The sequence below is a fragment of the Oncorhynchus nerka genome, linkage group LG5 (assembly GCF_034236695.1).
Source record: "Oncorhynchus nerka isolate Pitt River linkage group LG5, Oner_Uvic_2.0, whole genome shotgun sequence".
Lineage (NCBI taxonomy): Eukaryota > Metazoa > Chordata > Actinopteri > Salmoniformes > Salmonidae > Oncorhynchus > Oncorhynchus nerka.
In genome coordinates this window covers 51,608,974-51,632,848 of record NC_088400.1, presented here as the reverse complement: position 1 = coordinate 51,632,848, position 23,875 = coordinate 51,608,974, and the positions used below count along the sequence as shown (strand labels likewise).

Sequence of the window (23,875 nt, the reverse complement as noted above, 5' to 3'; positions counted from 1 at the left end):
CTCACAAAGAAGAACATTCGTGATACGCAGAAAAAATAAAAAGATGCTGGAGGATTGCTTGATGCCATCTGTCAAGCATGGTGGAGGCAATGTGATGGTCTGGGGGTGCTTTGGTGGTGGTAAAGTGGGAGATTTGTACAGGGTAAAGGGATCTTGAAGAAGGAAGGCTATCACTTAATTTTGCAACGCCATGTCATACCCTGTGGACGGCACTTAATTGGAGCCAATTTCCTCCTACAACAGGACAATGACCCAAAGCACAGCTCTAAACTATGCAATAACTATTTAGGGAAGAAGCAGTCAGCTGGTATTCTGTCTATAATGGAGTGGCCAGCACATTCACCGGATTATAACCTTATTGAGCTGTTGTGGAAGCAGCTAGACCAGATGTTACGTAAGAAGTGCCCATCAAGCCAATCCAACTTGTGGGAGGTGGTTCAGGAAGCATGGGGTGAAATCTCTTCAGATTACCTCAACAAATTGACAACTAGAGTGCCACATTTCTGCAAGGCTGTAATTGCTGCAAATGGAGGATTCTTTGACGAAAGCAAAGTTTGAAGGACAATTATTGTTTAAATTAAAAATCATTATTTACGTCTTGACTATATTTCCTATTAATTTTGCAACTCATTTCATGTATCTTTTCATGGAAAACAAGGACATTTCTGAGTGACGCCAAACTTTTGAAAGGTAGCGAATATATTTACGCTTGTATGTCTTTGTCGTCTCTGTCCACCACTCGATCCGTCAATGGTGAGTTCGATGCAAGTCTCTGGTTGTCCACCAGAAGTCACAATATCCTTACAAGTTGTAGTAAGCTTCTTTGTCTCTGAGTGTTTGTTAGACTGGTTCCTTCAGCACTACCCACGCAATTGTCCTCGGTCAAGTTTACAAGGCTACCGGTATTTAAACAGTTGCAGACGGAATGTTCCGGTATAGTCCCTATCCTCTTTGCTTGAGAGTTCCAGAGGGTCACACTATTTTCTGGTTTTGTAGTGTTAAACCATTTTTTATGTATTCAGCTCGCGCTGCACGTAGACTGGTCTCAATGGTTGATTATTCGGGTTAGAACTAGGACCACTTTACATACCGGCAGCAACCCAGCATGTTTTGGTCTGATATGTTCATTCTTCAGCGAGTCATTTTAAGCACTCACCTTGGAGGGTGGTTTCATCACGTTGCCACAATTTCAGCGCTCACGTGGGCGTGGTTACTGACTTGGCAAAAGATTATATGAAAAACAATTATCTCAGTTAGATGGCTAAAATCACATTTTATCTTCATTAATCACATAAGTTTTACAACATTTAGATGCAACCCTGGTAAGTCGTACGTGTCTACTTTCAGAGTACATTTATCTTGTTATATTGTCCTTAACTACTTGGTGACTGGGGGGCAGTATTGAGTAGCTTGCATGAATATTCAATTTTAAAATAAATCTGTAAGATAACAAAATGTGGAAAAAGTCAAGGGGTCTGAATTCTTCCTGAATGCACTGTATGTAGTGGTGTAATAATGTTATAGCATGTACTGTTTTATCTTGTGTTTTATGTGTAATGTAAGTGCATTAATGTGTTCGGACCCCAGGAAGAAAGGAAAGGGAAAGGGGGATATCTAGTCAGATGTTCAACTGAATGCCTTCAACTGAAATGTGTCTTCCTCTTTTAACCCAACCCCTCTGAGAAGCTGCTGCCAATAACCCGGACAGACATAGTACAAATCATACAGTAAAACACCCCAGTTCCACAACAGAGAGACAGAGAGAACACTGTCACTCACAAAGCCAGATATGCATAGTCTGAGATGCTTCACGCCCAGGATCCTGCACAGCGAGCCAATAACCAACCCAGACAGACACACACTTCATAGTCATATACCCCATGCACAGGCTGTTGGAGATAAATGCAGGCCCAGGTAGGACAAGAGGACATAGAGAGCACCATCACTAAGCTAGACAGACATACAAACAGACAGACACACATACACTGTGAGCCATAACCTACGCCGGTAACCTGGACAAAGGTGGTCATAACCATACTCATACGATACCCCTCACTGAAAGCTACCCCAGGTATTTCCACATAGATTTTTTTTTTTTACCCCAGCAAAATATCTATTTCATAGATATTATGCGAATACACACTCAAGCATTTAGCTCAGATTCCTCTCCTCTCCTCATCTGGGCTGTGTCCCACTACTGTAGTGCCATTCGGGACACACCCCTGCTGTTTTCTAATTGTGAGCACTGGTAAGCACCGGTAACCTTGTTGTTGATCAAATAGAGCCTGTGGTATAGGGTCAGATCCGAACACCTACAGACACACCTGAACGAGAACGAACGACGCTGGCGGCGAGAGCAATCAGTGGCAAGCACCGTTAGAGCTAACGAGCAGCTTAGCGCAAGGAAGAGAGGGAATAGAGACAGAAGGAGAGAGGAAGATTGAGTGAATGAGAGAAAGAGAGAGAGGGAAAGCCTTGTAGCTAGGAATTTAAATTAAAGTAGTGGGTTTTAGTGTTGCATCAGGGACGTGAGGCAGCGGCAAACCTCTTTGATTGGATCAATATTTCCCCTCCGCCACGGGGCTCTCTCTGTCGGCAAAATGTATCTGAATTCATTTGAAGGTAGATGAGCCAAAGCTTAGTAAGTGGTAACTACTTTCCTGTCTCCCATTAAGAATGTTAGCTTGCATCCCAAATAGCACCCTATTCCCTTTATCGCGCACTACTTTTGACCAGGTAAGCGGTAGTGCAGTATATAGAGAATTGGGTGCCATTTGAGATCCCTGCTTTGCAAGTAATCCTCAAGGGTAAACAGAACAATGATAAAAAATGTTTACCTTATTGACCTTTTCTCATCAAAACTGCGCAATGTCGTATTGAACTGTTTTGCTCTCAGAGTGCATTAAAACTCAGTTCAATTGTCTGTTTAAATATTTTGATGCAACACTCGTTTGTGTATAAAATCATATGTGTTCAGATTACTGATAACTGCTCTGAGTGCGAATCTTAAGGTTGGTCAGGGCAAATCTTTGTGAAAGATTCAATAGATTTAGACAATAGTAATAATAATAATAGACAGCCTAATGTGGAGCTGTTTTCCTTTGGCGGTAGAGGTGAAGACCTTGAATGCAATCAATTCAGCATTGGTAGTAATAAAACAGTTAAACAAACATAGGATGAATTTAACTAAATCAATTAAAATCCATTGAATAAAATAATCACACAAAAGCCATTGTGTTATGAAAAGAGAAAATTATGGAATACGCATACAAAAACAAAACAGAACAATAATGGATGATTGCTAAAAACCCATCCTGAACAAAGGATATGGAGAAAATAATAATTTAAGGACATAGAAGAGACACAAATGACTTTGATTTACTCCTAGTTACCTTCTAAATAGCACATTATGAGAATTTGGTCATAGCCATAGAAGGGTATTATACTGTTGTGCTGAGTCACATTCTGCACACATCCTGGTTCCTGTCCAATCCACTCCTTTGGTTTGGAGGCTGGTGGCTCTGGCCCTCTACGGCTTTAAACTTCTTGTATTCATAGTAATAAAACTTTCCTATTCAATTATAGCCTCTTGAATGACAGGGCAGATCCTTGTCGATCAAGACAATTACAGGAAGAAAAAGAGAGACAAAAGATAGTGTAATTGCATCACTTTAAAGTTGTAGAGTTTGGGGGTTATAATTAAGGTCACTTTTACCTGGTTGTAATCTGACATCTCTATAACTAGAAACCAGTTTACAAAATTTGCCGACTGGGTATGATGGTTCACTGACCTTGGTTCAAATAGTGGAAAGGACATTGTCAAAGCATATATAGTAAATTAGAAATAGTTAGTGATTGAAAATGGGGCATTCCAAGGGAGAGAACCCATTAACAGTGTATTTTTTCCTTACAGTGGCACATACTCATTAAACCGTATCAATCTTTCCTGAGCTACTAGCTCAGCAGTCGTTTGCCTTGCATTCCATTGCGAGCCTGGTTTGATCTCTTTATTATTGGAGGGAATCAATGGACGTGAAGCAACACATTTCAAATAAGCGGGACCAAGGAAGGAAGGAAGCCAGGGGGAAATACATACCTCTTTTTTACTTTTCGCACCTCCGATTTCCAATTTGCTGTGCAATAAGGTGAAATGAAAAAGAATCCTCGCCAAGTGAATGTAATTCAAATCTTGACAGAGACAAATGTCTATTAGGTGCCTTGCAATGTTCAAACGATGACAGCTGGGGTGTCTCAAGGTCTCGGGGTAGCTAGATCTCTCTACTGAAGACAATGAAAATAAAGAAAAAAGGAGGGAAAACGGAAAAGGGGAACAAGGAGAAGTCTTGTTCTGCTGTCAAGTGCCTCTGGGGTTAGCTGCGCTAGCTGCCTACCTTGTGTGTGTTCAAAATTCATTCCAATCTATTCCGCCAAATATATTACCTGGGTTCGGCTTCAAAACACAACTACTACTACTACTTCCTTTCGGAGTGCCGAATTATGTCTGAGGTCGTTGAGAATAACAGCGACCACATCAGTTTCAGAGCCCCAGTGAGAGGATAGAACTCTAAACCTTATAGATTTTGATCTTACCCTCATAATCCAAGCAGTGACAAATCAGCTCATAGTAGCAGAAAAGAACGGAAATGACAAAGTTTGTTAAAATTCGCTAATTGTGCGTCTTTCTGGTCTTCTTCTCTATATCCTATCAAACCGATGGCGATGTATATCAATTTCCCTGTCTGCTTATTCCATGTGATTAATCTTGAAAGAACGTCCTATTGGCTCTTGATTTATTAGCCCATTAGCGGCTCAATTTGATAGTCTGTTAATGCTAGTCATCCTGCATCTCTCTCGGAGTGGGAGCCATCCGTATACAGCTACGTCTCTGACATCAACTCATTAGGTCCGAGCACTCATTGAGTTGGACTTGATTACATCTGAGAGGTAGTCGGTCAATTAACGATGACAAAACGGGAGCCATTGATTGGGCGGAAACTTGCCGGGTGCTAATGGTTTTTAGGGATAAACATCACTGTGAGTGGGTGTGTGTGTGACGCCATCATAGCTAGACTTGAGGATCCAATTTGTGCTCTATGCCATGGGGAAGTATTGCTACTCCATTAGAGAAAGCCTTGGAAGAGAATCAGCACACCCACACCAGATCATCTTATTTAAGAGATAAGAGGAATGATGAGTCTCCACCATTACTAAGGCTGAATTAAAGAGCCTTAACATAGCTGAAGTACACTTCAATAATCAGGAAATGGAAAAACCATCAAAGACTATTATAATGTTGTTTAAAACTAGAGTGTTGTCCGGAGCAACATAGACTATGTTGTAAATCATTCTTCTCATGCCATTTCAAGCAAACTAAGAAGTGTATAACTTTCCACTTTAATGCTTGAATTGCATGTAATATTATAATATCTACTCTATAATGTAATTTTAAACATTCTCCATGCAGTTACGAGACATAATTGCCTTGACCAAAAGTTCACACTTTATCCCAGTGCATTTACAATGTTCCGTTTATACGGTATACTACATCTCTTCCACATCCAAGACTAAAGGTCACAGAAACATTAGACACAGACGTTCAGGCACTTTCTCTCCTTAACCACTCTCCAACAATTTGTCTAGAATGATGACTCATGAAAAGGCCCCGAGATCTGGCCTGCACGCAACTCCAAAATGGCGAGCCCAAACGAAGCGTTACCGCCGAACACACTTTTAAAGAGCAAAGTACCCTCGTTGCCGCTAGGGTTGTGGAACGAAATGGGGCCGGTTAGTTGGGCTCGATGGTGTGGTGATTGCTGTAAAGCACAGACAAAAGTGTTCCTGGGAAGGGAGAGTGATAGGGCCTAGAATCAGCCACTTGTTAAATCACAAAGCTCAAATGGCTCAAAATGGCCGCCTAAATGGGACGCCTGACAACCAAACGACTGTAATCATAGTGACTTGACATGGTCTGTCCTTTCGGAGAGTTTCTGTCATATTCAGAGGCTCCAGCAGGGATTATTGCCTAGAAATGTTAGAGAAAGTATGGAGCCCCTTGGGGGTCATGGCGGAGAAGAAATTAAACAGCCAGGTTAATCTGTTCCCTCTGTTAATCTGTTCCCTTTGATTTTGTATTTGTCCCCTCTTCATTTTATGTAGGCTATCATGACGGTCCCACGTGGCCAACAACATATTGCAGCCTAAATGCTTCAAATGGTGGTGATCAATGACCATTCAATAGCTTATTTTCATTTGCCTCCAAATCATAAGGGCATATTAGTAAAGGGGCATTTAAAACCACTCAAGGTGCAAATATGGTGCAATGATGCACTCTCATCCCTAGGCAGGAATTCCGTCTGGCTCTGGTTCATGACCTTAGCTGTTCTATATCTATATTCTATATTATGTTCTTTCACAACCTACTCTAGCCTGGCAATTAGCTCATTTCCAGGTGAATGTATTGTCATTGCAACAAAGCAAATAGATATCAGTTTTAGTTATGAACAAAGAGCCATCTATCTATCTGTGCCTGTTTGGCTACGTCACACAATACACACCTGCCTAGCGCAGGGATGAGAGCGCATAACTGCACATTTTACCCCCGAAGCCTCTTGGAATTTGATGCACAATAAATTTGCATGACTTTCCTTTCTGCCTCAGATGAGTCATATGCACAATTGTAAACAACATAAACACATCCAGGTGCTTGGATGCACCATGTTTTACTGGACTTATATATGGCCCTAACTTTATGCATGAGGGGTAAGCACACAAAATTGACAACTGTTCATGTTGTCCAAGTTGAATAAATACGAGTTTGCACAAAGTGTAAACATACAGTACCAGTCAAAAGTTTGGACACAACCACTCATTCAGGGGAATTTTCTACATCGTAGAATAATAGTGAAGGCATCAAAACTATGAAGAAACACATATGGAATCATGTAGTAACCAACATTTTTTTTAACAATTCAAAATATGTTTTATATTTCAGATTCTTCAAAGTAGCCTTGATGACAGCGTTGCACACTCTTGGCATTCTCTCAACCAGCTTCACCTGGAATGCTTTTCCAACAGTCTTGAAGGAGTTCCCACATATGCTGAGCACTTGTTGACTGCTTTTCCTTCACTCTGCGGTCCAACTCATCCCAAACCATCTCAATTGGGTTGAGGTCAGGTGATTGTGGAGGCCAGGTCATCTGATGCAGCACTCCATCACCCTCCTTCTTGGTCAAATAGCTCTTACACAGCCTGGAGGTGTGTTGGGTCATTGTCCTGTTGAAAAACAAATGATAGCCCCACTAGGCACAAACCAGATGGTATTGCGTAACGCTGCAGAATGCTCTGGTAGCCATGCTGGTTAAGTGTGCCTTGAATTTTTAATTAATCACAGACACCAGCAAGGCACCCCCACCATCACACCTCCTCTTCCATGCTTCACAGTGGGACCCACACATGCAGAGATCATCTGTTCACCTACTCTGCTTCTCACAAAGACACAGCGGTTAGAACCAAACATCTCAAAGTTATATCCATTGCTCATATTTCATGTCCCAAGCAATTATCTTCTTCTTATTGGTGTCCTTTAGTAGTGGTTTCTTTGTAACAATTCGACCACGAAGGCCTGATTCACGTAGTCTCCACTGAACAGTTGATGTTGAAATGTGTCTGTTACTTGAATTATGTGAAGCATTTATTTGGGCTGTAATATCTGAGGCTGGTAACTCTAATAACTTATCCTCTGCAGCAGAGGTAACTCTGGGTCTTCCTTTCCTGTGGTGGTCCTCATGAGAGCCAGTTTCATTATAGAGCTTGATGGTTTTTGCACTTGAAGAAAAGCTCAAAGTTCTTGAAATCGACTGACTTTCATGTCTTAATTAAAGTAATGATGAACTGTCTTTTCTATTTGCTTATTTGAGCTGTTCTTGTCATAATATGAACTTGGTCTGTTACCAAATAGGGCTATCTTCTGTATGCCACCCCATACCTTGTCAACACAACTGATTGGCTCAAACGCATTAAGAAGGAAAGAAATTCCACTAATTCACTTTTAAAAAGGCACACCTGTTAATTGAAATGCATTCCAGGTGACTACCTCATGAAGCTGGTTGAGAGAATGCCAAGAGTGTGCAATGCTGTCATCAAGGCAAAGAGTGACTACCTTGAAGAATCTCAAATATATATATATTTACACTTTTTTACTTGATTCCATATGTGCTATTTCATAGTTTTGATGTCTTCACTATGATCCCACAATGTAGAAAATAGTAAAAAATAAAGAAAAACCCTTGAATGAGAAGGTGTGTCCAAACTTTTGACTGGTACTGTCCATCATTCAGTTATGACTGAAATTACTTTGGTTAATTGAGGGGGTTTTCACACCCGTTACCTATTATTTGCCCTTATGATTTGGAGGCATATGAAAACACTGAAACTGGAAATAAGCTATTAAATGTTAAGTAATCATCACCATTTGAAACATGTAATTTACTAAATATAATGATATATATGTATATATGCTATATATATATATGCTGCCATATGTTTTTGGCAAGTAGGAACAACATATTAGTCGACACAAGGAGAACATGGAACAAATAAAACATCTGAGGGAATGGATAAAAAAAAACTAGGGAACGGATTTGCCTGACAGTCTTTTTTTTCTCCACCATGATCCCTAAGTGGCTCCGTAAGAAAGTAGACATTTTCACAGCATTTCTAGGCTGCTTCCCCAACATAGTTAATTTCCAAACTGAAATTACTCTTGATGAAAAAATGTATTGCAACAGTGTTGAGTGTTTTGTATGTACATGCTTGTGAGTTTTTTTTTTGGGGGTAGGGCGTGTTCAAGATAATTGGCTGTACATCACCTTGTCTTGTTTTCCCCTGAAAAAAAAACGGAATTCATGAGAGCTGCAGTTACATTAATGGGCATCATTATTATTTTTATAGCAACAATAGCGTTGTACTACAATAGTTTAAGCATGCATATGTTGTATTCTTCCAAAATCACAGTGAATATTTTAGAAGTTTACATTACCAGTGAAGAGTGGTTCAACTTACAACTTTAATGATCCTTTAAAGGTGTTATAAGGAGCACATAGTTTGCGGGCGTTTCTGTTATGTTCTTTTCAATGTATTTAAACCAGCACCACTGGTGTGTGTTAGAAGTGAGTAGTATATGATATTGTACAGGAGAATGATTACCTCTTTGGTAGCTTTAAACAGAGACAACCACTCGCCATATCATTCAACATACAAAATGTTCCGTTCCATTCACATCCATCAGGCCATATGGTAAACACATATGAAGGCATAAAACCAAGATGGATGCCAAAAATCCTACAGAAGGTAGATCATTCAAAAAGAAACAGCCGGGAAGAGACAGGATTTAAGAGGGAAATAGGGAAGACTCTATAGTGATTCAGGAGGTCTAAAGTGAGTGGTGCTATGATTTAAGAAGGATAGAGGGAAAGGAACCAAGGGCAGAGTGGCAATCAATGACGTTTTTCAAAGGGGAGTTCATGGATGGAAAAAAAGTACGGGAGAGGGGAGGTGTAGTGGCAGTTCATTGCAAGACAATCTAGGAGAGAGAAAGAAAGGGAGGAGGGGCGGAAAAAAGAAAAGCAACCATTTCAGACCCAGGGAATGCATAATGCATAAAGAGGGAGAATTGAATAGAGATTGTTTAGAAAAGAAACACAGAGAGAGGCATATAGTAGATCCTTGGAGGTTATACAGCATATCAGATACACTGCAGGTAGGCATCTTAATGGTGTCACTACAATATCAAAAGTCAACCAATTTGGATGTGTTCAGTGGAGGGAACTATTCAGAAGGTTGCAGTAATACATATAATGAATAGAGCTGTCACGAATCCCTATTCAACAGACAACCATATATATTCTACATAATTTTTATTAAATTTTTTTATTTCACCTTTATTTAACCAGGTAGGCTAGTTGAGAACAAGTTCTCATCTCATAATACATTTATCTTATTTTTCTTTAACATTTCAACCTCCTGAATAGATGGCGATTAATGACGAATACTGACAGGTGACAGGACTCCATTGTCATTGATCAATTTTGGCCACTCCTTTCCCTCTCATTGGACCCTTCAACAGGAAATAAACTGGGATTAAAAGTAAACGATTTGTTGTTGTTTTTTTTGCCCCCGGTCTCTCTCACCCTCTGTTTGCTATCGAGAGGAGACAGCCATTCGAAGTGACTCGGCTTCAGCACTGTGTTCGCAGCCTTGTTTTCCATTTAAGGAGCAGCGCACACACACACACACACACACACACACACACACACACACACACACACACACACACACACACACACACACACACACACACACAGGCAGTTTAGCCACTCCAGTAATGAGAGAGGCAAACAGTTGCTCCTTCATGAGCAGCAGCAGAAACGACTTAAGCAACAAAAAGAATCAGGCTCCACAGGGGGGCATATATATGGAAGTGGTGATTCACTGTAAACTGTTCCCTTTGTGATGGTTTGTGTATGTGTGTGGTCTTACATAAAACTCTGGGGACTGTTTGATAATGATAAGCATCCTACAGTCGGCCTCTTCTCTCCCAGGAACATTGAGAGGCCCAGACAGATATGCTTATCAAACAGCATGGCCTAATCAAACCAACGCTCTCTGCATTTGATCCTGCTCCCTTTGCCCACACATAACCCCAGTAGAAGATGATTTGAGTGTGTGCTCATAACTCTACAGTGGGTTTACCTGGGTGACTAGGTACAGTACAGTGCCTTCAGAAAGTATTCGGACCCCTTGACTTTTTCCACATTTTGTTACGTTATAACCTTATTCTACAATTGATTCAGTATTTTTTCCCCTCATCAATCTACACACAATACACCATAAGGACAAAGCAAAAACAGGTTTTAGAATGTTTTTCCCATTTATAAAAAATGAAAAAATGATATATCACATTTACATAGGTATTCAGACCCTTTTCTCAGTACTTTGTTGAAGCACCTTTGGCAGCGATTACAGCATTGAGTCTGTCAGGTTTGATGGGGTGTGTTACTGCGCATCTATTTTGAGGTCTCTCCAGAGATGTTCGATCGAGTTAAAGTCCGGGATCTGGCTAGAGAGGACATTTAGAGACCTTTCCTGAAGCCACTCCTGCGTTGTCTTGGCTGCGTCATTAGGGTCATTATCCTGTTGGAAGGTGAACCTTCGCCCCAGTCTGATGTCCTGAGCGCTCTGGAGCAGGTTTTCATCAAGGATCTCTCTGTACTTTGCTCTGTTCATATTTGCCTCGATCCTGACTAGTCTCAGAGTCCCTGCAGCTGAAAAACATCCTCACAGCATGAGTCATTGAGCTGACCAACCAGTGCTCCCGCACATTGGCTAACCGGGCTATCTGCATTGTGTCCCGACACCTACCAACCACTAACCCCTCTTTTACGCTACTGCTACTATCTGTTCATCATATATGCATAGTTACTTTAACCATATCTACATGTACATACTACCTCAACCAGCATGACTAACCGGTGTCTGTATGTAGCCGTGCTACTTTTATAGCCTAGCGACTGTATATAGCCTGTCTTTTTACTGTTGTTTTATTTCTTTGCTGACCTATTGTTCACCTAATACCTTTTTTGCACTATTGGTTAGAGCCTGTAAGTAAGCATTTCACTGTAAGGTCTACCACTTTGATTTGCTGCCACCACCATGCTTCACCATTGGGATGGTGCCAGGTTTCCTCCAGACGTGACGCTTGACATTCTGGCCAAAGAGTTTAATCTTAGTTTCATCAGACCAGAGAATCTTGTTTCTCATGGTCTGAGAGTCTTAGGTGCTGTTTGGCAAACTCCAAGCAGGCTGTCATGTGCCTTTTACTGAGCAGTGGCTTCTGTCTATCCATTTTACCATAAAGGCCTGATTGGTGGAGTGCTGCAGAGATGGTGGTCCTCCTGGAAGGTTCTCCCATCTCCACAGAGGAGCTCTAGATCTCTGACAGAGTGACCACCAGGTTCTTAGTCACCTCCCTGACCAAGGCCCTTCTCCGCCAATTGCTATGTACAGTGTGTGCAAATGTAGAAGAGTAGAGAGAGAGAGGCAATAAATAAGCCATAGAGGCAATTGCTCAGTTTGGCTGGGCGGCCAGCATTAGGAAGAGTCTTGGTGGTTCCAAACATCTTCCATTTAAGAATGAACTGTGTTCATGGGGACCTTCAATGCTTCAATAAAAAAAATTGGTTCCCTTGCCCTGATCTGTGCCTCGACACAATCCTGTCTTGGAACTCTACAGACAATTCCTTCGAACTCATGGCTTGGTAGTTGCTCTGATATGCAATGTCAAATGTGGGACCTTATATAGACAGGTTTGTACCTTTCCAAGTCATGATCCATCAATTGAATTTACCACAGGTGTACTCTAATCAACTTGTAGAAACATCTCAAGGATAGGATGATTAATGGAAACAGGAGGCACCTTGGCTCAATTGCGGGTCTCATAGCAAAGGAGCTGAATACTTATGTAAATATTTCTGTTTTTATTTTTAATACATTTGCAAACATTTCTAAAAACCTGTATTTTCACTTTCTCATTATGGGGTATTGTGTGTAGTTTGCTGAGAATTTTTAGAATAAGGCTGTAACATAAAAAAAAAATTAAGTCAAGGGGTCTGAATACTTTCCAAAGGCACTGTATGTGTTTGCGCCCAGCAGTGTGTGTCACAGGAGGCTGATAAGGGGAGGACAGCTCACAATAATGAATGGAATGGAGTAAATGGAATGGTATTAAACACATGGAAACCAGCTGTGTAATGTGTTTGAGACCATTCCATTAATTCCATTCCAGACATTACTATGAGCCCATCCTGCCCATTTAAAGTGTCACCAGCCACCACTAGTATGTGTGTGTGTGCGTGCGGGCATCTGTGAGTATCAGTGAATATAAACACAACTTTGTGTCTGTCTGTGTGCAGAACTGTCTTTGTGTGTGTGTGTTTGTCTAAGGATTTTTGTCAGTATGTGTGCATATGACGGTCTGTGTATGCATGCTTGAACATGCAGGTCCCACAACTGTGTGTACCTATGATGTCGGGTTTCTGGGGCATGAAGAACTGGTAGAAGGTGGGCTCCGAAAGGCCCTTGACGTTGCGAGCTGTGATCTCCACCTCGTAGCGCATGTTCCACTGCAGCGGCTGCAGCAGCGCAAAGTCATGCTGCCCCGACACCAGCTTCGTCATCCACTGCTCCTCCTTGTCCTATGGAGAAGGGGAGGAGGGTGGACAGAGCAGAGGGAGAGAAGCAAAGAGAGAGAAAGGGGGAGGGGAATATGGAAGGGAGAGAGATAGAGGGTTAGATGGGGAACGGGGTATTGAGGGAGGGAGGGAGGGGGAAAGAAGAAAGGATGAGAGAGAGAGAGAGAGTGTGTTTTAAAGACAGTATGAGAACAAGTATGCTCAATAAGTTACAGCCTTTGTATACACTTCATCTTTATATGTTCAAATTCAAATCAAATATAGATCAAAGTACACTACATGGCCAAAAGTAGGTGCACTCCCCTTAAAATGTGTGGATTCAGCTATTTCAGGTGCAACAGTTGCTGACAGGTATTTTAAAATTGAGCACACAGCCATGCAATCTCCATAGACAAACACTGACAGTAGAATGGCCTTACTGTGACTTTCAACGTTGCACCGTCATAGGATGCCACCTTTCCAACAAGTCAGTTTGTCAAAGTTCTGCCCTGGTCAACTGTAAGTGCTGTTATTGTGAAGTGGAAACATCTAGGAGCAACAACGGCTCAGCCGCGAAGTGGTAGGCCACACAAGCTCATCACTACCAAGTTCCAAACCGCCTCTGTAAAGCAACGTCAGCACAATAACTGTTTGTCGGGTGCTTCATGAAATTAGTTTCCATGGCTGAGTAGCCGCACACAAGACATCGGCCGGAGTGGTGTAAAACTTGCCGCCTTTGGACTCTGGAGCAGTGGAAACACGTTCCCTGGAGTGATGAATCACACTTCACCATCTAGCAGTCCAACAGACACAACTGGGTTTTGCAGATGCTAAGAGATTGCTGCATAGCGCCAAATGTAAAGTTTGGTGGAAGGGAAATAATGGTCTGGGGCTCTTTTTCATTGTTCGGGCTAATCCCCTTAGTTCCAGTGAAGGGAAATCTTAACGCTACATTCCTGTAAGGGTTTTCCTGTGGTGAAGGAGAAGCGGACCAAAATGCAGCATGGTGGTTATTCATGTTCTTTAAAACCGCTTTGGAGCTAGGGCTGAATACTGCCCCCTTTGGAGGAAGTGTGTGCCCATAGTAAACTGAAAATATTTTTTCCCAAAATGGCTAATATATGCATATAATAATTATTATTGAATAGAAAACACTCTAAAGTTTCTAAAACCGTTTAAATTATGTCTGTATGTAAAGCAGAACTCTCAGGGCAGCCTTTCTCCCAAACTCTCTCATGTCAAGAGAAAAGTTGGGTCAACTTTGACGTCATCGCCCCCACCCTTCCCAGGCAGCTACCGATCTGGGAACAGTATGTATTTGTTCAGCGCGATGTCTGCTTTCAAATGGCGCTTTCAAATTCATTGTGAGAATCTCGCGAGCCCTCGTCCTTTGGCAGGCTAAATAGTTCGGGTCACTCTCAAATACATGCACTCTATTGCGCGCGGCAGATTTGGGGAACTTTCTTTTCCAAGATACACCAATTGAAGCCGGGTTTGTCTGTTCGCGCTGATCATTGTTTTACATGTTAAAAACATCATAAAGCTCGATTCTGCACATAGTGTGACCAGTTTAGTCGACATATAATATGTAATTTTGAAGTTTTGATGCGCAAGAGTGCGGGACCAGAAGTCATTTTGGGTGCATTTCAGCTGAAGCTGTTAGCATATGCTAATACAGAGACACACAACTTGAAACCAAACGATGTATTGGGTAAGTATGACTCCTTCTACGTCTTCTGATCGAAGAACATCAAAGGTAAGGGAATATTTATGTGGTTATTTTGGGTTTCTGTGGACTCCAAACGTAGAGGAGACATACTGCTAATATCTGAGCGCCGTCTCATTGTATAGCCCAGTGAACAAAATCTGTAACGTTAAAAATAAATGTAATACAGCGGTTGCATTAGGAAGAAGTGTATCTTTGTAACTATATGTAGAACATGTATATTTAGTCATGTTTATTGCTTGTTATCTGACGTTATCTGTCGGAGCTATCATCATTTCTCCGGACATTTGAGTAGCATTTTTTTGAAATATCGTCATTGTAAACAGAGATTTATGAATATAAATGCCATAATATTGAAAAAAAAAATAATGTACTGTGTAACATGTAATATTACTGTCATCTGATGAAGATTTTCAAAAGGTTAGTGAATTCTTTTTTTAATCCTACTTTTAAATTTTATATTTTCTGGGACATGGTGGTGATCTAATATAAATATGTGCTATGTTTTCGCCGTAAAACATTTTAGAATTCTGACTTCATGGGTAGATGAACAAGGTGTTTATCTTTCATTTGAGCTATTGGACTTGTTAATGTGTGGAGGTTAAATATTTCTAAGAATATTTTTTTTGCATTTTGCGTTATGGTAATGAGCTTGAGCCGTAGTCACGATCCCGGATCCGGGATGGGTAGCATCAAGAGGTTATTAATTAATAAAGGAACTAGACATGAAATAACTAACAAAACAATAAATGTGGAAAACCAAAAACAGTCCTATCTGGTGCAAACACAGAGACAGGAACAATCACCCACAAATACAGTGAAACCCAGGCTACCTAAGTATGATTCTCAATCAGAGACAACTAATAACACCTGCCTCTGATTGAGAACCATACTAGGCCGAAACATAGAAATACCCAAAGACTGCCCATCCAACTCACACCCTGACCATACTAAATAAATACAAAACAAAGGAAATAAAGGTCAGAACGTGACAATTCCAAACGATTATGTGCTTACAACTTTATGGCAACAGTTAGGGGGAAGGCCCTTTCCTGTATCTGCATGACAATGCCCCGTGCAAAAAGTGAGGTCCATACAGAAATGGTTTGTTGAGATCAGTGTGGAAGAACTTGACTGACCTGCACAGAGCCCTGGACTGAACCCCATGAAACACCTTTTGGCTGAATTGGTACACCGACTGCGAGCCTCACTAATGCTCTTGTGGCTGAATGGATGCAAGTCCCCTCAGCAATGTTCCAGCATCTAGTGGAAAGCCAATCCAGAAGAGTGGAGGCTGGCAAAGGGGGGACCAACTCCATATTAATGCCCATGATTTTGGAATGAGATGTTCGATGAGCAGATGTCCACATACTTTTGGCCATGGCCATAACGTAATTACATTGTGAGTGTTCCTAACCTTTATGTTTGTCTGAAAAATCTGAGAAAATATTATTTTTAGCCAGAGTCAAGAACATCGTTGTAATAGATCCAAATCAAATCCAGTTTTATTTGTCACATGCTTAATAAACAACAGGTTTAGACTAACAGTGATATGCTTTGTTTCCATACCAACTGGTGATGCAGCCAGTCAAAATGCTCTCATTGGTGCAGTTGTAGATCTGAGGGCCCATGCCAAATCTTTTCAGCCTCCTGAGGGTGGGGAAGAGGCATTGTCGTGCCTTCTTCACAATGTGTTGGTGTGTGTGGACCATGATAGATCCTTAGTGATGTGGACACCGAGGAACATGAAGCTCTCGACCCGCTCCACTACAGCCCCATCAATTTGAATGGGGGTGTGCTCATCCCTCCGTTTCCTGTAGTCCACAATCAGCTCCTTTGTCTTGTTGACATTGAGAGAGAGCTTGTTGTCATGGAACCACAATGCCAGGTCTCTGACCTCCTCCCTATAGGCTGTCTTATCGTCGTCGGGGATCAGGCCTACCACCGTCATGTCATCTACAAACTTAATGATGGTGTTGGAGTCGTGCGCAGCCACGCAGTTGTGGATGAATAGGCGGTACAAGAGCGGGTAATTGGATACAAAGAATGGAATCATGCCATATTTGGACTAAATGCTCAACAGGGTTGGAAAGTTGTTATATAATTTCAACAAAAGACAATAATTTGTCAATTGGACAAATAAAAGTAAACATCTGCTAATTGCACTGTGGATATATTAGACTTCAGAATTGCCTGGGGGGCATACCTATATTTCACTGTACAGCCTTACCTATGGATCAATGAAATAGAGTATCAGTCTACTTAGCGACACCCACAGATCACAACTGTGAAGAGTTTACATAAATATTAGTGTCACAGCTCTTATTGAGGGAATTTGACGACCCTATTTCATTGATCCACAATCCAAAGGTAAGGCTGTACAATGCAATATGAATGTCCAATAGGATACACATAGTAGGTTGACTGAAGCTTACTATGGCTCATTTCACAGTGGTTTCAGAGTCCTGCAATATGAGATACAACGCTAAAAGTTGTGTTCTGTGGGTGTCACTGAGTAGACCGCACATGAGCTTGGCAAAAGAGGGCATGATTTGTTGACATGTTTTGAAAGTGATTAGTTGGCTTATAGGGCCAGTTGCTCTTGAAAAAAACGTTTTTTTTTTTAAAAGAAGGTCTTTTCCTTTTTTCAGCACAACATGAAGGAATGAAAAAAAAAAGTTTGTAGACGTGTAGTCCACTTGTCATTCCAATCTCCTCTGCATTAGCGTAGCCTCTTCTCTAGCCTGTCAACTATGTGTCTGTCTATCCCTGTTCTCTCCTCTCTGCACAGACCATACAAACGCTCCACACCGCATGGCCGCAGCCACCCTAATCTGGTGGTCCCAGCGCGCACGACCCACGTGGAGTTCCAGGTCTCCGGTAGCCTCTGGAACTGCCGATCTGCGGCCAACAAGGCAGAGTTCATCTCAGCCTATGCCTCCCTCCAGTCCCTCGACTTCTTGGCTCTGACGGAAACATGGATCACCACAGACAACACCGCTACTCCTACTGCTCTCTCTTCGTCCGCCCACGTGCTCTCGCACACCCCGAGAGCTTCTGGTCAGCGGGGTGGTGGCACCGGGATCCTCATCTCTCCCAAGTGGTCATTCTCTCTTTCTCCCTTACCCATCTGTCTATCGCCTCCTTTGAATTCCACGCTGTCACAGTTACCAGCCCTTTCAAGCTTAACATCCTTATCATTTATCGCCCTCCAGGTTCCTCGGAGAGTTCATCAATGAGCTTGATGCCTTGATAAGCTCCTTTCCTGAGGACGGCTCACCTCTCACAGTTCTGGGCGACTTTAACCTCCCCACGTCTACCTTTGACTCATTCCTCTCTGCCTCCTTCTTTCCACTCCTCTCCTCTTTTGACCTCACCCTCTCACCTTCCCCCTACTCACAAGGCAGGCAATACGCTCGACCTCATCTTTACTAGATGCTGTTCCTCCACTAACCTCATTGCAACTCCCCTCCAAGTCTCCGACCACTACCTTGTATCCTTTTCCCTCTCGCTCTCATCCAACACTTCCCACACTGCCCCTACTCGGATGGTATCGTCCCAACCTTCGCTCTCTCTCCCCCGCTACTCTCTCCTCTTCCATCCTATCATCTCTTCCCTCTGCTCAAACCTTCTCCAACCTATCTCCTGATTCTGCCTCCTCAACCCTCCTCTCCTCCCTTTCTGCATCCTTTGACTCTCTATGTCCCCTATCCTCCAGGCCGGCTCGGTCCTCCCCTCCCGCTCCGTGGCTCGACGACTCATTGCGAGCTCACAGAACAGGGCTCCGGGCAGCCGAGCGGAAATGGAGGAAAACTCGCCTCCCTGCGGACCTGGCATCCTTTCACTCCCTCCTCTCTACATTTTCCTCCTCTGTCTCTGCTGCTAAAGCCACTTTCTACCACTCTAAATTCCAAGCATCTGCCTCTAACCCTAGGAAGCTCTTTGCCACCTTCTCCTCCCTCTTGAATCCTCCTCCCCCTCCCCCTCCTCCCCTCTCTGCAGATGACTTCGTCAACCATTTTGAAAAGAAGGTCGACGACATCCGATCCTCGTTTGCTAAGTCAAACGACACCGCTGGTTCTGCTCACACTGCCCTACCCTGTGCTCTGACCTCTTTCTCCCCTCTCTCTCCAGATGACATCTCGCGTCTTGTGACGGCCGGCCGCCCAACAACCTGCCCGCTTGACCCTATCCCCTCCTCTCTTCTCCAGACCATCTCCGGTGACCTTCTCCCTTACCTCACCTCGCTCATCAACTCATCCCTGACCGCTGGCTACGTCCCTCCCGTCTTCAAGAGAGCGAGAGTTGCACCCCTTCTGAAAAAACCTACACTCGATCCCTCCGATGTCAACAACTACAGACCAGTATCCTTCTTTCTTTTCTCTCCAAAACTCTTGAACGTGCCGTCCTTGGCCAGCTCTCCCGCTATCTCTCTCAGAATGACCTTCTTGATCCAAATCAGTCAGGTTTCAAGACTAGTCATTCAACTGAGACTGCTCTTCTCTGTATCACGGAGGCGCTCCGCACTGCTAAAGCTAACTCTCTCTCCTCTGCTCTCATCCTTCTAGACCTATCGGCTGCCTTCGATACTGTGAACCATCAGATCCTCCTCTCCACCCTCTCCGAGTTGGGCATCTCCGGCGCGGCCCACGCTTGATTGCGTCCTACCTGACAGGTCGCTCCTACCAGGTGGCGTGGCGAGAATCCGTCTCCTCACCACGTGCTCTCACCACTGGTGTCCCCCAGGGCTCTGTTCTAGGCCCTCTCCTATTCTCGCTATACACCAAGTCACTTGGCTCTGTCATAACCTCACATGGTCTCTCCTATCATTGCTATGCAGACGACACACAATTAATCTTCTCCTTTCCCCCTTCTGACAACCAGGTGGCGAATCGCATCTCTGCATGTCTGGCAGACATATCAGTGTGGATGACGGATCATCACCTCAAGCTGAACCTCGGCAAGACGGAGCTGCTCTTCCTCCCGGGGAAGGACTGCCCGTTCCATGATCTCGCCATCACGGTTGACAACTCCATTGTGTCCTCGTCCCAGAGCGCTAAGAACCTTGGCGTGATCCTGGACAACACCCTGTCGTTCTCAAATAACATCAAGGCGGTGGCCCGTTCCTGTAGGTTCATGCTCTACAACATCCGCAGAGTACGACCCTGCCTCACACAGGAAGCGGCGCAGGTCCTAATCCAGGCACTTGTCATCTCCCGTCTGGATTACTGCAACTCGCTGTTGGCTGGGCTCCCTGCCTGTGCCATTAAACCCCTACAACTCATCCAGAACGCCGCAGCCCGTCTGGTGTTCAACCTTCCCAAGTTCTCTCACGTCACCCCGCTCCTCCGCTCTCTCCACTGGCTTCCAGTTGAAGCTCGCATCCGCTACAAGACCATGGTGCTTGCCTACGGAGCTGTGAGGGGAACGGCACCTCACTACCTCCAGGCTCTGATCAGGCCCTACACCCAAACAAGGGCACTGCGTTCATCCACCTCTGGCCTGCTCGCCTCCCTACCACTGAGGAAGTACAGTTCCCGCTCAGCCCAGTCAAAACTGTTCGCTGCTCTGGCCCCCCAATGGTGGAACAAACTCCCTCACGACGCCAGGACAGCGGAGTCAATCACCACCTTCCGGAGACACCTGAAACCCCACCTCTTTAAGGAATACCTAGGATAGGATAAAGTAATCCTTCTCCCCCCCTTAAAAGACCTAGATGCACTATTGTAAAGTGGCTGTTCCACTGGATGTCATAAGGTGAAAGCACCAATTTGTAAGTCGCTCTGGATAAGAGCGTCTGCTAAATGACTTAAATGTAAATGTAAATGAATGCACAGGAAATGGCTTAGTGATGCCCTACTAAGAAAGTAGGTAAAAACACATTTGCAATTCTCATAGCAACCTGAGGGCCCAGGAAAAATATTTTCAGCCTCCTGAGGGGGGGAAGAGCCATTGTCGTGCCTTCTTCAAGACTGTTTTGGTGTTTGTGGACCATGTTAACTCCTTAGTGATGTGGACACCAAGGAACCTGAAGCTCTCGACCCACTCCTCTACAGCCCTGTCAATGAGGATGGGGGCATACTTGGCCCTACATGTCTTGTAGTCCACGATCAGCCCTTTCATCTTTCTGACATTGAGGGAGAGGTTGTTGTTCTGGAAACACACTGCCAGGTCACTGACCTCTTCCCTATAGGCTGTCTCATCGTCTTAAGTGATCAGGCCTACACCCATCATGTTGTCAGCAAACTTAATGATGGTGTTGGAGTCGTGCACGGTCATGCAGTCGTGGGTGAAGAGGGATTACAGGAGGGGACTAAGCACTGACCCCTGAGGGGCCCCCGTGTATGAGGATCAGCGTGGCAGATGTATTTTTGCCTACCCTCGGATGTGGCAAGCTCTGCCACATCCGATGAGCATCAGAGCCGGTGTAGTACAATTAAATCTTAGTCCTGTATTGACGCTTTGCCTGTTTGATGGTTCGTCGGTGGGCATAGCGGGATTTCTTATAAGCTTCCGGGTTAGAGTCCCGGTCCTTGAAAGCGGCAGCTCTAGCATTTAGCTCAGTGCGGATGCTGCCTGTAATCCATGGCTTCTGGTTGGGGTATGTACGTACGGTCACTGTGGGGACGACATCATAAATGCACTTATTGGTGAAGCCAATGACTGATGTGGTGTACTCCACAATGCCATCGGAGGAATCCCATAACATATTCCAGTCTGTGCTAGAAAAACAGACCTGTAGCTTAGCATCTGCTTCCTCTGACCACTTTTTTATTGATCTAGTCACTGGTGCTTCCTGTCTTAATTTTTGCTTGTAAACAGGAATCAGGAGGATAGAATTATGGTCAGATTTGAAAAATGGAGGGCGAGGGAGAGCTTTGCATGTGTCTCTGTTTGTGGAGTGTAGGTGGTACGGGGTTCTTTGTCCTCTGGTTGCACATTTCACATGCTGATAAAAATTTGGTAAAACGGATGTAAGTTTCCCTGGATTAAAGTCCCTGGCTACTAGGAGCGCCACCTCTGGGTGAGCATTTTCTTGTTTGCTTATGGTGGAATACAGCTCATTCAGTGCTGTCTTAGTGCCAGCCTCTGACTGTGGTGGTATGTAAACAGCTATGAAGAATACAAATGAAAACTCTCTCAGTAGGTAGTGTGGTCTCCAGCTTATCATGAGATATTCTACCTCAGGCGAGCAATAGCTTGAGACTTCCTTAGATATCATGCACCAGCTGTTATTTACAAAAATACATAGTCCGCTGCCCCTTATCTTAACAGATGCCGCTGTTCTATCCTGCCGGTACATCGTATAATCAGCCAGCTGTATGTTGATATTGTCGTCGTTCAGCCATGACTCCGTGAAGCATAAGATGTTACCTGTTTTTAACCTGTTCAACCTATGGGGGCGCTAATGTCATTATTGGATAAAAAGACGTGCCCGCTTTAAGCGCAATATTTTGTCACGAAAAGATGCTCGACTATGCATGGAATTGACAGCCTTGGAAAGACAAAACTCTGACGTCTCCAAAACTGCAAAGATATTATCTGTGAGTGCCCCAGAACTAATGCAACAGGCGAAACCAAGATGAAGTTTCATACAGGAAATGCCCCAGATTCTGAAAGCGCTGTGTTCCAATGTCTCCTTATATGGCTGTGAATGTGCCAGGAATGAGCCTGCAGTTTCTGTCTATTCCCCGAGGTGTCTGCAGCATTGTGACGTGTTTGTAGGCATATCATTGGAAGATTGACCATAAGAGACTACATTTACCTGGTGTCCCGCCCGGTGTCCTGTGTGCGTAATCTGTAGGTCCATGCGCGTTCCATTTCTTCAGAAGAGAAAGTAAAATGCCACGATGGATTTTATTGTCGATAGATATGTGAAAAACACCTTGAGGATTGATTCTAAACATCGGTTTGCCATGTTTCTGTCGATATTATGGAGTTAATTTGGAAAAAAGTTCGCGTTTTAATGACTTAATATACATATTTATTTTTTTCCCTCCCCAAATGTGATGAACAAAACGGAGCGATTACTCGACACAAATAATATTTTTTGTAAAAACGGAACATTTGCTATCTAACAGAGTCTCCTCATTGAAAACATCTGAAGTTCTTCAAAGGTAAATTATTTCATTTGAATTCTTTTCTGGTTTTTGTGGAAAATATTGCATGCCGAATGCTAACGCGAAATGCTACGTTAGCCATCAATACTGTTACACAAATGCTTGTTTTGCAATGGTTGAGAAGCATATTTTGAAAATCTGAGATGACAGTGTTGTTAACAAAAGGCTAAGCTTGAGAGCAAATAGATTAATTTCATTTCATTTGCGATTTTCATGAATAGTTAACGTTGCGTTATGGTAATGAGCTTGAGGCTGTATTCACGATCCCGGATCCGGGATGGCTCGACGCAAGAAGTTAATGTCCTGTTGGTAGTTTAATCTTCCTCGTAACTCGTCGATTTTATTCTCCAAGGACTACACGTTTGCTAGCAGAATGGAGGAAAGTGGGGGTTTATTGGAGTGCCTACAAATTCTCAGAAGGAAGCCCACCCTTTGGCCCCTCTTTCTCCACCTTTTCTTCACGCAGATCCCCGGGATCGGGGCCTGTTCCTGAGGAAGCAGTATATCCTTCGCGTCGGGCTCGTCAGAGTTGTGAAAAGAAAAAAGGAATTCTGCTAGTCCATGGAGAGTAATCGCAGTCCTGATGTCTCCAAGTTATTTTCGATCATAAGACACGGTAGTGGCAACATTATGTACAAAGTAAGTAAAAAAACAAGTTACAAACAATGCAAATAAACAAACAAAAAAACACAATCGGCTCGGGATACGTAAAACGTATGTCTTCTCTGGCGCCATAAGCCCACAATCTGGTTTGACCTACCTCTGTCCCATGAGGTGTTCCACCATTCATGTGGATCTCTCTT

The 23,875-nt window shown here is 43.4% G+C and overlaps 1 protein-coding gene across 2 annotated transcripts in view; it reads right to left on the bottom strand.

Moving 5' to 3' along the window:
- LOC115129604 (neural cell adhesion molecule 2-like) overlaps positions 1-23,875 on the bottom strand; it is a 451,208-nt gene that overhangs the window by 33,310 nt on the left and 394,023 nt on the right. For both annotated transcript variants that reach the window (XM_029660150.2, XM_029660152.2), the window contains exon 14: positions 13,076-13,250. In XM_029660150.2, the coding sequence (XP_029516010.1) occupies positions 13,076-13,250 (175 nt within the window). The remainder of the gene's footprint in view (positions 1-13,075; positions 13,251-23,875) is intronic.